We start from the raw sequence: 14,423 nt of genomic DNA on the forward strand, positions 1-14,423 counted from the left end.
AATTATTATTGCACTTAAATTATAATTTGCCAGTACAACACGGAGGAGAAGACAAAAAGCAATAAAAACCATTTAAAAGCCAGGAGCCACTTAGTCCTAGTCTTATAATGGGTTGACAATTTCAATGAAGGAACACTTTTGACAACTTCAGGCCTACAAATTTTACTTAAATGAAAGAAATACCTAATATCTGGGATGATCTACTGGAATTTTTACAACCAGAAGAAACAGAATCTAAAAGCATAGAAACAGTCTGCTGGCTAAAAGCTTTTTGCTTCTATCATTACACTGCATAATCACAACCGGGTATACGTTGTGACTGTCATTTGCTGAACTGGTGCTTTAATTGCATCTGCTAACCTTTGGCAGCTCAGGACTGTTATACATTCAACTTCGTTCTTGCTAGTCCTTCATTGGTATTGTAATTCAGTGAGTTCTTAATAAAACTTAAGTAAGTACACTAGTCTATGAAGTATTGGTAGTAAATTTATAACAAATTCATGAAAAAACATAATTTTGCATATTTTCCAGAAAAATCAAGGCACAAGAAATACTTCTTAACTAGTTGTATGATGCCAAAATTTGGTCAATGTCAAAAGCATGCATAGATATTGTGAGAAAGTTAAGCCAACATATTCTGTGATTTAAACAAAAATCTTATTAAAATACTATCTATTGAAATAATAAATGATATGGAATACTAAATAATGTTTCTGTTCACAGTTGGTAATTCAAGGTTAGTATGTAAATATCAGTAAGTTCACCATCAATAGAAAAAAAGGTTAAAAACAAAAGCACATCAATTTCTCTCTGCCTTCACTCACAGAGAACAGAGAAAGTCCTCTTCTATATCCTTCTTTCCAAAATTTTACTTTTGTCTTATCCGACAATAGCCAAGGCAGTCTCTTCCTGGAAAGGTTAGGCATGAGGGCCAGGGAATCAGGGATGTGATCTTCACTCTCTTTTCTGTATATTCCCCATTTCCAATTCTGAAGGCTCATTTCCAGTCCTGTAGCAGTCAAGCTGGAGGGGTCTGTCTTCCCTTTCACCCACCATTCCTAGTGGGATCTCCAGATTCTTCTGTCAAACCCAGATTTCCTCCTTCCTATGGACCTTTGCAACATGTCCTGCCTGCCACTACTTTTATGCCATGCTGATTCCTGCTTGCCATCTCCCAGTGCATAGACATGTGTTCTACCCAAGAGCTCCAGTTGCCAAAACTGGCAGAAAATCAGAACTCCCTAACAACTAACCCATACCAATATTGTCTTATGATTTAGAGAAAACAGCAGAAACTAAGGACTGGAAGATCAACTTACAAAGAAAAGATTGTATATCAACACCTAAAATAATAATAATCTGAAAATCAGGTTCATAGATGCCAATGTAAAACAAACATTAACAAACAGGACATTTCTCTACCCGAATGCAGGAACCCTACTGCACTAGGCCAGGAGAAATGCAACATAGCTAGAGCATAAAGAACAAGGATTTCAAAATAACTACTATGACTGTTTTTAAAAACCTTAAAAAGTATATGCATGATGAATAGTTGAGAAACACCTAAAGAAATGTTCAACATCTTTAGTCATAAGGGAAATGAAAATCAAATCAACACTGAGATTTCACCTCACACTAGTGAGAATGGCTAAGATCAAAAACTCAGGTGACAGCAAATGCTGGCGAGGATGTGGAGAAAGAGGAACACTCCTCCATTGTTGGTGAGATTGCAGAATGATATAACCATTCTGGAAATCAGTCTGGAGGTTCCTCAGAAAATTGGACATTGAACTGCCTGAGGATCCAGCTATACCTCTCTTGGGTATATACCCAAAAGATGCCCCAACATATAACAAAGACACATGCTCTACTATGTTCATAGCAGCCTTATTTATAATAGCCAGAAATTGGAAAGAACCCAGATGCCCTTCAACAGAGGAATGGATACAGAAAATGTGGTACATCTACACAATGGAATATTACTCAGCTATCAAAAACAATGACTTTATGAAATTCATAGGCAAATGGACAGAACTGGAAAATATCGTTCTGAGTGAGGTAACCCAATCACAGAAAAACACACATGGTATGCACTCATTGATAAGTTGCTATTAGCCAAAATGCTTGAATTGCCCTAGATGCACAGAACACATGGAACTCAAGAGGGATGATCAAAATGCGAATGCTTCACTCCTTCTTTAAAAGGGGAACAAGAATACCTTTGGCAGGGAATAAGGAGGCAAAGTTTAAAACAGAGGCAGAAGGAACACCCATTCAGAGTCTGCCTCTCATGTGGCTCATACATATACAGCGACCCAATTAGATAAGATGGATGAAGCAAAGAAGTGCAGGCTGACAGGAACCGGATGTAGATCTCTTCTGAGAGGCACAGCCAGAATACAGCAAATACAGAGGCGAATGCCAGCAGCAGACCACTGAACTGAGAATGGGAATCAGAGAAAGGACTGGAAGAGCTTGAAGGGGCTCGAGACCCCATATGAACAACAATGCCAAGCAACCAGAGCTTCCAGGGACTAAGCCACTACCCAAAGACTATACATGGACTGACTCTGGGCTCCAACTGCATAGGTAGCAACGAATAGCCTAGTAAGGGCACCAGTGGAAGGGGAAGCCCTTGGTCCTGCCAAGACTGACCCCCCCAGTGAACGTTATTGTTGGGGGGCGGGCGGTAATGTGGGGAGGATGGGGAGAGGAACACCTATATAGAAGGGGAGGGGAGGGGTGAGGGGAATGTTGACCCGGAAACCGGCAAAGGGAATGACAATCAAAATGTAAAGAGAAATATTCAAGTTAATAAAGATAAAAAAAATAAATAATGCCATTATTTATAAAGGTCAAAAAAAAAAGTACATGCATGAATCCACTGATGAGAACAATGGAATCCCAAACATTGGAATGAAATAAAAAAAGAAAGTCAAGACTATATAGGAAATATAAACAATAAAGAAAACCTAAACCAAGAAAAATCTGAAAATGAACAATTTAAGACTTTGATCATGACCTCAGGCAAAGACTTGTGTATAGAATATAGGAAATAGAACAGAGAACCTCACACGTTGAGGGCAAGACTAAAAAAATCAAATCTAAGATCTTTTGACTAAAAGTATTCAGGATATGTGGAAAACTATGAAAAGTTCAAACCTACGAGTAATAACCAGAGGAAGATAAGGAAACCTAACTCAAAAGCACATAAAATACTATTTTTATTAAAGCATTAAATATTATTTTTATTATTTATTTTAATTACTTTATTCATATTCCATAAGTTGCCCCCTTCCTGATACTACCTTCCCAAAGACCTCATCCTTCCTCATCCTGCTTCTGGGGGGTGCTCCCCCACCTGCATACCACACCCACCACATGCCTACCAGCATCCCTCTTCCCTAGAATATCAAGTTTCCAGTTTTTTAAGCACATCCTCTCCCACCGAGTCCAGACAAGACTCTCCTGTATATGTTCCTAGGGCTACGGACCAGTCCAGCATGCTCCTTGGTTGGTGGCTTACTCTCTGAGAGCTCTTAGGTGTCTGGGTTAGTTGACACTGTAGTTTTTCTTATGGTGTTCTAGGATCCTTCAGTTCTTTCCGTAACATTTCCATAGGGTTCCCAACCTCAATGCAATGGTTGAAAATATGTATGTGAATTCGTCTCAGTCAGCTGCTGGTAGAGCTTCTCAAAGGACAACCATGTCAGGTTTCTACCTGCAAGCACACTATGACATGAGTAATAGTGTCGAGGGTTGATATGAGCACATGAGATGTAGCCCATGTTAGGCCAGTTACTGGATGGTCTTTTGTTCATTCTCATATTCATTTTTGTCCCTCCATTTCCTTTAGACAGAAACAATTCTGGGTCCAAAAATTCAAATGTGGGTGGGAAGCCCCATGCCTCAACTAGGGGTCATGCCTCTCTCCTAGAGAACTCTTCAAGTTCTATTTCCCCATCTTTGGGCATTTTGGCTAATGCCATGCCCATTGAATCCTGGGAGCTTCTCAACTCTCAGGTCTCTGGGACTTTCTATGGTTTCCCTACCTGCACTCCACACTGCTGTATATATTGATTCATTCTCGTGGCCCTCTGGGCTTCTCTCCTGTTTCCTCCCATACCTGACCCTGCCCTACCCTCTTCCCCTCCCTTCCTCCATCCATCTGCCTCCTGTGATTATTTTGTTCTCCCTTATTGGTAGGTTTGAGGTATCCACACTTGTGCCTTGCCTTCTTGCTAAGCTTACTATAACCTGTGAATTGTATCATGTGTATTCTGAATATTTGACTAATTTCCACTTATCAGTGAGTACATACCATGCATATCCTTTTGGAACTCAGTTGCTTCATTCAGGATATTTTATAGTGTCATTCATCTGCTTTTAAAATTCATTGATGTCCTTGTTTTTAATAGGTGACTAGTATGCAATTGTATAAATGAACCACGTTTTCTCTATCGATTGTTCAATTGAGGGACATCTGGGTGGTTTCCAACTTCTGGCTCTTACAAATACAGATGCTATGAACATAGCAGACCACGTGTCATTGTGGTTTGGTGTAGCTTCTTTGGGTATATTCACAGGAGTGACATAGCTGAGTCTTCAGGTAGAAGTATTCCAATTTTCTGAGATACTGGCATTATTGATTTCCAGAGTGGTTGTACCAGTTTGCAATTCCACAAGCAATGGAGTAGTGTTTTTCTTTCTACACATCTTCACCAGCATGTTCTTTTCCTTAAGTGTGTGCTCTTACCCATTCTGATTTGTTTTAATTTGTATTTCACTGATGACTAAGGAATTTGGACATTTCTTTAAGTGCTTCTCAGCCATTCATAGTTCCTCTATTGTAAATTCTCTGTTTAGCTCCGTAGCCCATTTCTTAATTGTGTCACTTGGTTTTCTGGAGTCTATCTTCTTAAGTTTATTATGTATCTTGGATATTAGTCCTCCATAGGATTTAGGGATTGTAAGTATATTTTTTCCCAAACTGTAGATTGATGATTTGTCCCATTGATGGTATCCACTGCCTTACATAATCTTTTTAGTTTCATTAAGTCCCATTTATCACTTGTTGGTCTTAGATTCTGAGAGATTGATGTTCTGTTCAGGAAATTTTTCCCTGCGCCAATGAATTAAAGACTCTTTCCCAGTTTTTATTCTATTAGATTCACTGTATCTGGTTTTATGTTGAGGTTCTTGATCCATAAGGACTTAAGGTTTGTCCAAGGTAACAAATATGGACTGGTTTCATTCTTCTACATACAGAATGCCATTTAGACTAGCATCAGTTATTGAAGATGCTTCCTTTTTTCACTCTGTGGTTTGGCTTCTCTGTCAAAGATCAAACATCCATAGGTGTGTAGGTTTATTTCTGTGTCTTTGATTTCACTCCATTGATCAATCTGTCTGTCTGTGTACCACTACCATTAAGTCTTTATCTTTCCATTGTAATACACCTTGAGGTCATGGATGGTGATTCCTCTTGAATATCTTTTATTGTTGAGGATTATTTTAGCTATCCTGCTAAAATATTTTTTGCTTTTCTACATGAAATTGAGAATTGTTCTTTCCATTTCTGTAAAAAAATGTATTGTAATTGTGATGGGTATTGCACAGAATCTGTAGATTGGTTTTGGTAATATGGACCTTTTCATGTGTTAATACTACTGATCCATGAGCATAGGAGATCTTTCCATCTTCTGAGGTCTTCTTTATTTTCTTTCTTCAGGGATTAGAAGTTATTGTCATACATATATTTCATTTGCTTGATAACCATTATACCAAATATATTATTTGTTGCTATTGTGAAGTGGGTTGTTTCTCGCACTTTTTTTCTCAGTCTATTCTTCATTTGTATAGAGCAAGGTTATTGATTTGCTTGAGTTAATTTTATATCCAGTAACTTTAATGAAGTTGTTTATCAGCAGCACAAGTTCTGTGATGGGATTTTGGGGGTCGCTTATGAATACAATAAAATCATCCACAAATAGTGATGTGTTGATTTTTTTCCAATTTGTATCCCTTAATTGCCTTTTGTTGTCTAATTTCTCTAGCTAGAATTTCAAGTCCTATATTGAATAGATTGGGAGAGAACAGGCAGCCTTGTCTTGTCTCTGATTTTAATGGGATTACTTCTAGTTTCTCTCCAATTAATTTTATGTTCTCTGTGGACTTGCTGTATATTGCTTTTATTATGTTTAGGTGTGTGCCTTGAATTTGTCATCTCTCCAAGACTTTTAACAAGAAGGGATGTTGTATTGTGTCAAGGCATTTTCAGCATTTAATGAGATGATCATGTGGATCACGTGACCACTTTCCTTGTGTTTCTTCATATAGTGTATTATATTTATGGATTTTTGTATATTGAAACACTTCTGCATCCCTGAGATGAAGACTACTGGATCATAGAGAACGATGGTTTTGATATGTTCCTGGATAAAGCTTGTAAGAATTTTAGCATGTTTTTAAATCAATATTCACAAGTAAAATTGGCCTGAAGTTCTCTTTGTTGGGTCTCTGTGTGGTTTATGTATCAGTGCTTCTCAGACATTTGAGATTCCTCTGTTGAGAATTCTTTGTCCAGCTCTGAAAAATACTAGAATAAAATTTTTCTTAAAAAAAGGAGGAACCAGGTTGGGGATTTAGCTCAATGATAGAGCGCTTGCCTAGGAAGCACAAGGCCCTGGGTTCGGTCCCCAGCTCCGAAAAAAGAACAACAACAACAAAAAAAAAGGAGGAACCTATCAAGGTCCAAAAATCATACAGAAAAACAGAAAGGGCAAGAAAATAAAGTCCTTTCAGCACATAATAATCAGAACACTAAACCACTTAATACAGAACAAAATCTGCAAGGAAAAATGTCCAAATAACTTCTGGAGGGAGAATGTATTTGTTAGAGAAACACTTAACTTCACAAGAAGATTCTAAAACAACAACAACAACAACAACAACAACAACAATAATAATAATAATAATAATAATAATAATAATAAGCCTAGATAGACACTTTACAAACTCTATGAGATTGGATGCAATTTCAGACTCTTACATCAAGGAAGATTTTCAATAAAAGTAGATGGAAAAAGTATTTCTCAGGTCTCTCCAACACAAATCTTCGCCCCCTGAGACCACACCAGGCAGACCTCTCCTAACATACATGCCAGGGGCCCTGGCCAGACAGTGTATGCCCATGGTTGGTGGTTCAGTCTCTGGGATCCAGGATAGTTGAGACTACTGGTCTTCCTATGGAGTCACATTCCCCTTATTCAACCATAGGGATCCCTGACTTCAGTTCAATGGTTGGGTATGAGTATCTGCATCTGTCTCAGTCAGATCCTGTTAGGGGCACTCAGAGAACAGCCATGTCAGGCTGATGCACATCGTAACATCAGTAACAGTGTCAGACCTTGATGACCTGCCATCAGATGGATCACAAGTTGGGCCAATCATTGGACTGCCTTTCCTTCAGTTTCCTTCTCCATATTTGTCCCTGCAGTTCATTTAGACAGGAAAAATTCTGGGTCAGTAATCCTAACTGTGAGTTAGTAATCCTGTCACTCTTCTTGAGGCCCTGTTTATCTACTGGGGGTATATTCTTTGAGTTCCCTCTCCACAGTGTTGGGCATTTTGGCTCATGTCACCCCCATTGAGCCTGAGAATCTCTCACTTTTCTGGGTTCTGGTACTTTCTAGAGAGTCCCCCTCCCCTCACCCCAGCCTGTTAATTTCTATTCATTTTCCTACCCTCTGGGCTTTTCTCCTGTATGCCCTCCTAATAACTGATCCTGTTCCCCCTTTTCCCTCTGCTCTCTCACCTAGGCCCCTCCATCCATTTCCCTCCCATGATTATTTTCTTGCTTCTTCTAAGTTTGATTGACACATACTCACTTGGGCTTTTCTGCTTGTTATAGTTGTTAAGGTCTGTGGGTTCTGTACTATTTGGCTGATATCGATTTAGCAGTGAGAAGATACCATGCATGTAGTCTCTGAGAAAAGAGATATTATTTGAGAAGATGCCTCCAGAAGATTGCCTGTATGAAAGTATCTTTGAACATTTTCTGAATTTAATTATGGAGGGCAGGGCTCAGCACTAATGGTGGTATAACCACTGGGTGGTTGGTCCAAGGTGGTTAAAAAAAAAAACAAAACTACAACAACCAAAGTGAGAAAGTCATGAGGAGCAATCTAACAAACAACATTCTTCTATGGTCTCTACTTTAGCTCCTTTCTCTATGTTCCTGCCTTAGTATCCCTGATCCCTGATTATAACTCATAAACCAAATAAATCCCTTTGTCCCTACCTAAACAAATTATTTAACAATAAAATACTACAATACTAATTATAATTTCAATACATAATTAAATTATATACAGATTATACAATATTTATATTCTGACAGCAATTAACATTAAAACATTTAAGTATTTATGTTGGACACTTCTGCATATCCTAACATGTAAGGTATTTTTACATTTTGAAGTAGTGTGATAAAACCTATGAATGTTTAAATTTCATGTATATAAAAAGATACAACTATACCATCTATTTATGACGGTTGAGTTTTGCAAATTATTCTGAAGTCTGATGTGAAAGTTAGCATACTCTATATTTAAAATACTATGTTTATATAATTAATTTTCTATTATTTGACTCCACTGGTGAGGTAGATAATTTTTCTATATTTAACAGATGTTTTTAGTCATATTATTACTAGTTCATTAAACATATTGAATATTTAGCAATTTCCCATTTTGCTATTGTTGCATTACTGAAAATCATTCTAATGCTTCTTTATAAACATTTTTAGAACTTTCATTTTATTAATGTAGTTTTAATTTTCCCAGAGAGCTTTCATTCCAGCTAGTTGTTCAAATTGATGAACAGAGTTTAATGTAATATTATATTACAAATGAATAGAAAAAGACAATTTAATAAAATTAGTGTCAAGTTGCAATTGTATTATTTAATGCTGTTCAGAAGCATGATACTTTATACCTAACAAATTTTACATCTAACAAAAGGTTTAAAAACCATTACATTTAAAGAATAGGACATTTCTAATCAAATATCATTTTAAACTTAATAGTAGGAACAATCATGTGTACTTCAAATTTTTATTTAAAAATTGAGAGTCCTCTCTTCTTTCCTTTAAAACAGAGAAAATAGATCTTTAGCTTGCACTCCATTGCTTATTGAAAAGTAAAATAAAACAGAATCCCTTTAGGTACTTGGAAAGCAGTAGGTAAGCCTTTTCTATGGAGTCGATATTGCTATTGTGACAATTACCAGAATAGGCTCTAACTGTACAATGCTATATTTTCATGTAATTTAAAGTATAAAGACAAAAATAATTATAAGCCTATAATCCATGTGGAATCTACCTGTATAAATTTAACAAATTTACCATGTTCAAAGGAGGGTATTATGCTTTGTGGACTTTGTCAGTGCTCTTTTCCTGTGCTATGGTCCCATAGCATGGATGTCCATAATTACGGTATTTGGAGATAAGGTGGCCATTGGATGTTCAGTGGATTTTGTAGTGAATTTGTTGTTCGGATAATAACCAGTGATCAGAAGCAGCAAAGTCTTCATTTTGAGAGTCTTCATGATGTAACAATTTTTTTTTAGCTAATTAAACATTTTCAGCTATTGTTGCTGAGGACAGGGAAAATATTTATCAAATCCACACATCTCTTCCTTCAGGAATGCTGTAATAGTAGCAAGGTACAATGGATTTTTAAAGAAAAAGCCTCATGGTGAATTTTGCAGAGTACATATGTAATGATAAATAGAAATTTTAGAAATAAGAACATTGTAGAAAAAGATAAAAACAAAATAATTGAACATAACAGACAGATCCCACCTGTGAACTATATCATGATTTTAGATACATTATTAAGTGCTACTCAATCACTGAGCCAAACAACATCACAGGCTGAACTACATCAAAGGAGTTGACATAATTAAAGGAGATCATAGCACTTGTAAGAAATTTATGACTTGTTAGCTATTTATAGTGAGAAAATAAAAAATGAGTTTGGAGTGTTATACAGCTCCAAAGTGTAGTCAAAAATGTTTTATAAAACAATTAGTGTCTTTTGACATAAACGTAATGTTATATGGAATTTTTACATGCTTTAAGATTTCAAGTGTTTATAGATGTGCAACTCTTGTTATAATGTGGCTGCTTGCATCACAGATCTTGTCACACACTGTTTGAATTCGGTGTTCTCTCAAATTATGTTAGTATCAGGAAGTTCTAACTATGCTCATTCCTGTTAGGTTTTGTGTGGTATGAATGGAAGAATCCAGGGAATTATATATGCTAAGCAAGACATCTACCACTGATCTATATCCCCGGGCTATATGTTAACTTTTCTGCCCTGGGCAGTGACTTATATTCAATTGATAAAAACCTCATTACTTTTTCTGAGAGAATCACCTTTACTAAGATAGCTGAAAGGAAATAAAATGATTCACGACCCACCATAAAACATATGTCTCCAGATGATTATGACTACTATATGGGCTAAATAATGTTGTTCACATGATAGGCCCTATGTAAGGTCTCCTTTCAGATAGAAGAATAAATTTCCTGACAGAGCAAGAGTGTTTTTCCATAGAGAGATATGAAGGAACCTGCTGGCTTCCTCGTTTACCTATCTGACCAGAGGCATTTCAGCATCCCAGAGTACAAAGGAGGGTTGTTCTATTTTATTTGATTATTCACATAAATACATTTATTGACATTATGTTATTTTCCCATAAAAACAATTGACTAAGTTCTGAGTATACAAAGAGAAAACACAATTTTCTTTTACTTCTTACATATCTGGATCAAGAGATTACCACCTGTGCTGGTGCCAAGAAAATTACAGGGAGGCTAGAATGTACAAATTAGTGGAATTCCCAAGTAAGTGAAGTCCTGAATGGATTTATATTATTGACATGGGCATAACCAGGACAAAAATGAAGACCTTGCATTCATGGGAAATAGGCAAGCCTGTGTCTCCTTATGGACCAGACATTAAGTTGGAAAAAGCTTCCTGTTCTCTAGCTCATTCCTCTCTTTGTGTAGTACTGAATAAAGAAGGTGAAGGTCACGGTTCATGGCCATAGTAGGTACTCTCTGTTGGAATATCAGACCCTATCTGATCTCATCATTATTGTATATTTGCCTGTGTTTTCCTTTCTTCATTCTCTTACAATCATAGTCAAGTTTGCAGGATTGATGCCTGGAGATCATAGTGCCAGAGATTCTAAATATTAAAAAACTGGGAAGGGTTATGTGTCTTGATAATTTATTTGCTTCTTTGGGGAGCAATGTACATACTTTGCATTTCCCATGTCAATGAAAATTCTGAATAATCATAGGAAATTGTATTTTTCTTCAAGCATTTGTATCTCTGTATTCTGAGTTTGTGGAAGAACTTGATACATCCTTGGTGAACTGAACCAAACTGTAAGTGGTACCATTCACAAAATTCTGTGTTTCTGGTATAGGAACATGCCTATTTGCAATTCCAAGACAAGAAAGAATTCAGTGAACCCATACTCCTGAAAATCTAATATGAAAAGAAAGTATTTGTTGATTAAATCACTGACAGATTTTTGACTTTTGATATTTACCACACTAAATATAATCTAACTAACCTAGAGTAATAGCATAAAAGCTATAGACATATATGATGGATTGATGCATTATAATACATAAATAGATGACAAATCACAGAGCCCTCTGTATTTGTCTACATACACATTATAGAGCATCCATAGAGATACTTTTGAAATGAAATCTGAGGTTCCTAATCCATCCTTGAAAAGAGAGTTAAAAGTATATGGAATGCTTGTAAAATTTTCCAAACAACACAGTTAAAACTTATATTCTACTTTTATTGTACTGTGTACCATAAATATAATGTGAAGATTATAGACATACAGGATGAAGATATACAGAAATTTTAAAGAGAAGATTGGGAGATGTTCAAGGCCAGATTGGCCAATATCAAATTTGAAAAAAAAAACTATGGAATAATATGTACAGATTATATGCAAATTATGTTATTATTATGGAGGTTTTAGATATCCTCAAGAGTTTGAAATATGTAGAAATATGGGAAAATGGCAGATCGGGGGCGCTGGCTCAGCACACATGCCTACAACACACAGAGGGAGCCCAACTCCCAGGTGCTTGGAAATGCCCAGGATCACAGGTGAGGCCACAACATCTCCCTAAACTTCCACAGAAATTGGGACCCCTGGGATCCAGGGAAAAAGGAACCCCTACCCAGTCAGACGCACAAGTCCCTTCTGGTTTGAACCTGCACCTAGGGCAGACCTGGGGTGCTGGCTCTGCTACAGTAACCAGAGGACGCTCAATCCCCAGGTGCTTTAGCATGCCCAGGATCACAGAGTAATTCTGACTCCCAGTTGCTATGAAATTCAAAGATCACAGGATCAAAGAGGAAGCTCTACTCTCAGGTGATCTGACACACCCGAGGCACAAGAGCTCTGACACACTGAAGATCACAAGTGAGATCACACATCTTTCTGAACAGTCAGAGTAACTGGAACCCCTATGGGAACCAGGGAAACATAAACACTTGCCCAGCCAGAAACATGGGTCCCTTCCAGGTTGAACCTGTGCCTGGAGCAAACACAGGGCTCTGACTCTCCACTCACTCCTGCCACAACCCTGAGAAAGCTTGACTCCCAAGAGCTCTGTTGAACAGCAACTCAGGAACTGGGTCACACTAGCATTTCAGGATTCCAGAGACAGCTTGAATCAGGAGCTCTGACATACAGAGGATCTCAGGATCACAGGATACCAGAATCACAGGATCATAGAAACAGCTGGATTCTGAGGAATAATGACACAACCAGGATCACAGGAGTGACACGCTTCAGTCAGAGACAGCAAGGGAAATTACCACTAGAGATAAATAGTTGGTAAGAGGCAAGCACAAGAATATAAAAAACAGAAACCAGTGCTACTTGACAATATCAGAACCCAGTTCTTCCACCATACCAAGTCTTGGATACCTTTCTAAATATGAAAATCAAGATTCAGACCTAAAGTACCATCTCAAGAATATGGTAGAAGAATTTAAGGTCATAAATAACGCACTTAAAGAAATACAGGAGGACACAGGTGAACAAGTAGAAGCCTTGAAAGAGGAAACAAATAAATCTCTCCTTTCTTAATTTTTAAAAAGTTTTAAAGATTTATTTAGTTATTTTATTTGTTTCAGACATAAGAAGAGGGCATCAGATCTCATTACAGATGGTTGTGAGCCACCATCTGGTTGCTGGGAATTGAACTCAGGACCTCTGGAAGAGCAGTTGATGCTCTTAAAGAAATACAGGAGGGGTTGGGGATTTAGCTCAGTGGTAGAGCACTTGCCTAGCAAACGCAAGGCCCTGGGTTCGGTCTCCAGCTCCGAAAAAAAGAAAGAAAAAAAAAGAAATACAGGAAAACAAAACTCTCCAGTATCTAAAACTGGAAATAGAAACATTAAATAAAACATAAAAGGAGACAACCCTGGAAATCAAAAATCACAGAAAGAGATATGAAGAGTCCCAAATGCAAGCATCACCAACAGAATACAAAAGAGAGAAGAGCAAATCATGGGCATAGAAGATATCCTAGAAGACAATAATACAAAAAGAAAATACAAAAAGCAAAAAAAAAAGAAAGGAAGAAAGAAAGAAAGAAAGGAAGAAAGAAAGAAAAAGCAACAAACAATCAAAGAAAACCTCCTTACTCAAAAAATTCAAGAAATCCAGGGAATAAGGAAAAGACCAAACCTAAGAATAATAGGTATAATAGAGAGTGAAGGGTCCCAATTCAAAGGGCCAGCTAGCATCTTAAATAAAATTAGAAAAGAAAACTCCCCTAACCTAAAAAAAAAAGATGCCAATAAACATACAGGAAGCCTACAGAACACCAAACAGATGGGATCAGAAAAGAAATTCCTTCTGTCACATAATTAAAACACCAAGTTCACAGAATAAATAATGAATGCTGAAAGTAGTAAGGAAAAAATGACAAGTAACACAAAGGGAGACCCATCAGATTTACATGAGACTTCTCAAAAGAGACAATAAAATCCAGAAGATTCTGGGGAGAAATCATATAGACCCTAAGAGCTCAAAAATGTCAACCCAGGCTCTTATATCCAGCAAAACTCTGAATTGCCACAGAGGGAGAAACCAAAATATTTCATGACAAAAGCAAATTTAAACAATATCTTTCCACCAAGATAGTCCTACAGAGGATCATAGAAAGAAAACCAGAATTCAAGATAATGGAAGGAAAACTGGAACCCAAGAAAAACCAAAAAAGTAATTTTCTGATGAAAACGCAAAAGAAGGGAACCAGACAAGCATAATACTACCTCTAACAGCAAAAATAAGAGTGA

The 14,423-nt window shown here is 37.1% G+C and overlaps 1 protein-coding gene across 3 annotated transcripts in view; it reads right to left on the reverse strand.

The window, feature by feature from the left end:
- LOC108350038 (uncharacterized) overlaps positions 1–14,423 on the reverse strand; it is a 231,441-nt gene that overhangs the window by 113,642 nt on the left and 103,376 nt on the right. For 2 of the 3 annotated variants that reach the window (XM_087641643.1, XM_087641644.1), the window contains exons 9-11: positions 9,407–9,710; positions 7,890–7,987; positions 7,409–7,492 (exon numbers count right to left, since the gene is read on the reverse strand). In XM_087641643.1, coding sequence (XP_087497769.1) covers positions 9,649–9,710 — 62 coding nt within the window. In that variant the 3' untranslated portion in view covers positions 7,409–7,492; positions 7,890–7,987; positions 9,407–9,648. The remainder of the gene's footprint in view (positions 1–7,408; positions 7,493–7,889; positions 7,988–9,406; positions 9,711–14,423) is intronic. The other variant, XM_087641645.1, reaches the window with a different exon arrangement.

This window comes from Rattus norvegicus, chromosome 2 (genome assembly GCF_021556685.1).
Source record: "Rattus norvegicus strain SHRSP/BbbUtx chromosome 2, alternate assembly SHRSP_T2T, whole genome shotgun sequence".
Classification (NCBI taxonomy): domain Eukaryota; kingdom Metazoa; phylum Chordata; class Mammalia; order Rodentia; family Muridae; genus Rattus; species Rattus norvegicus.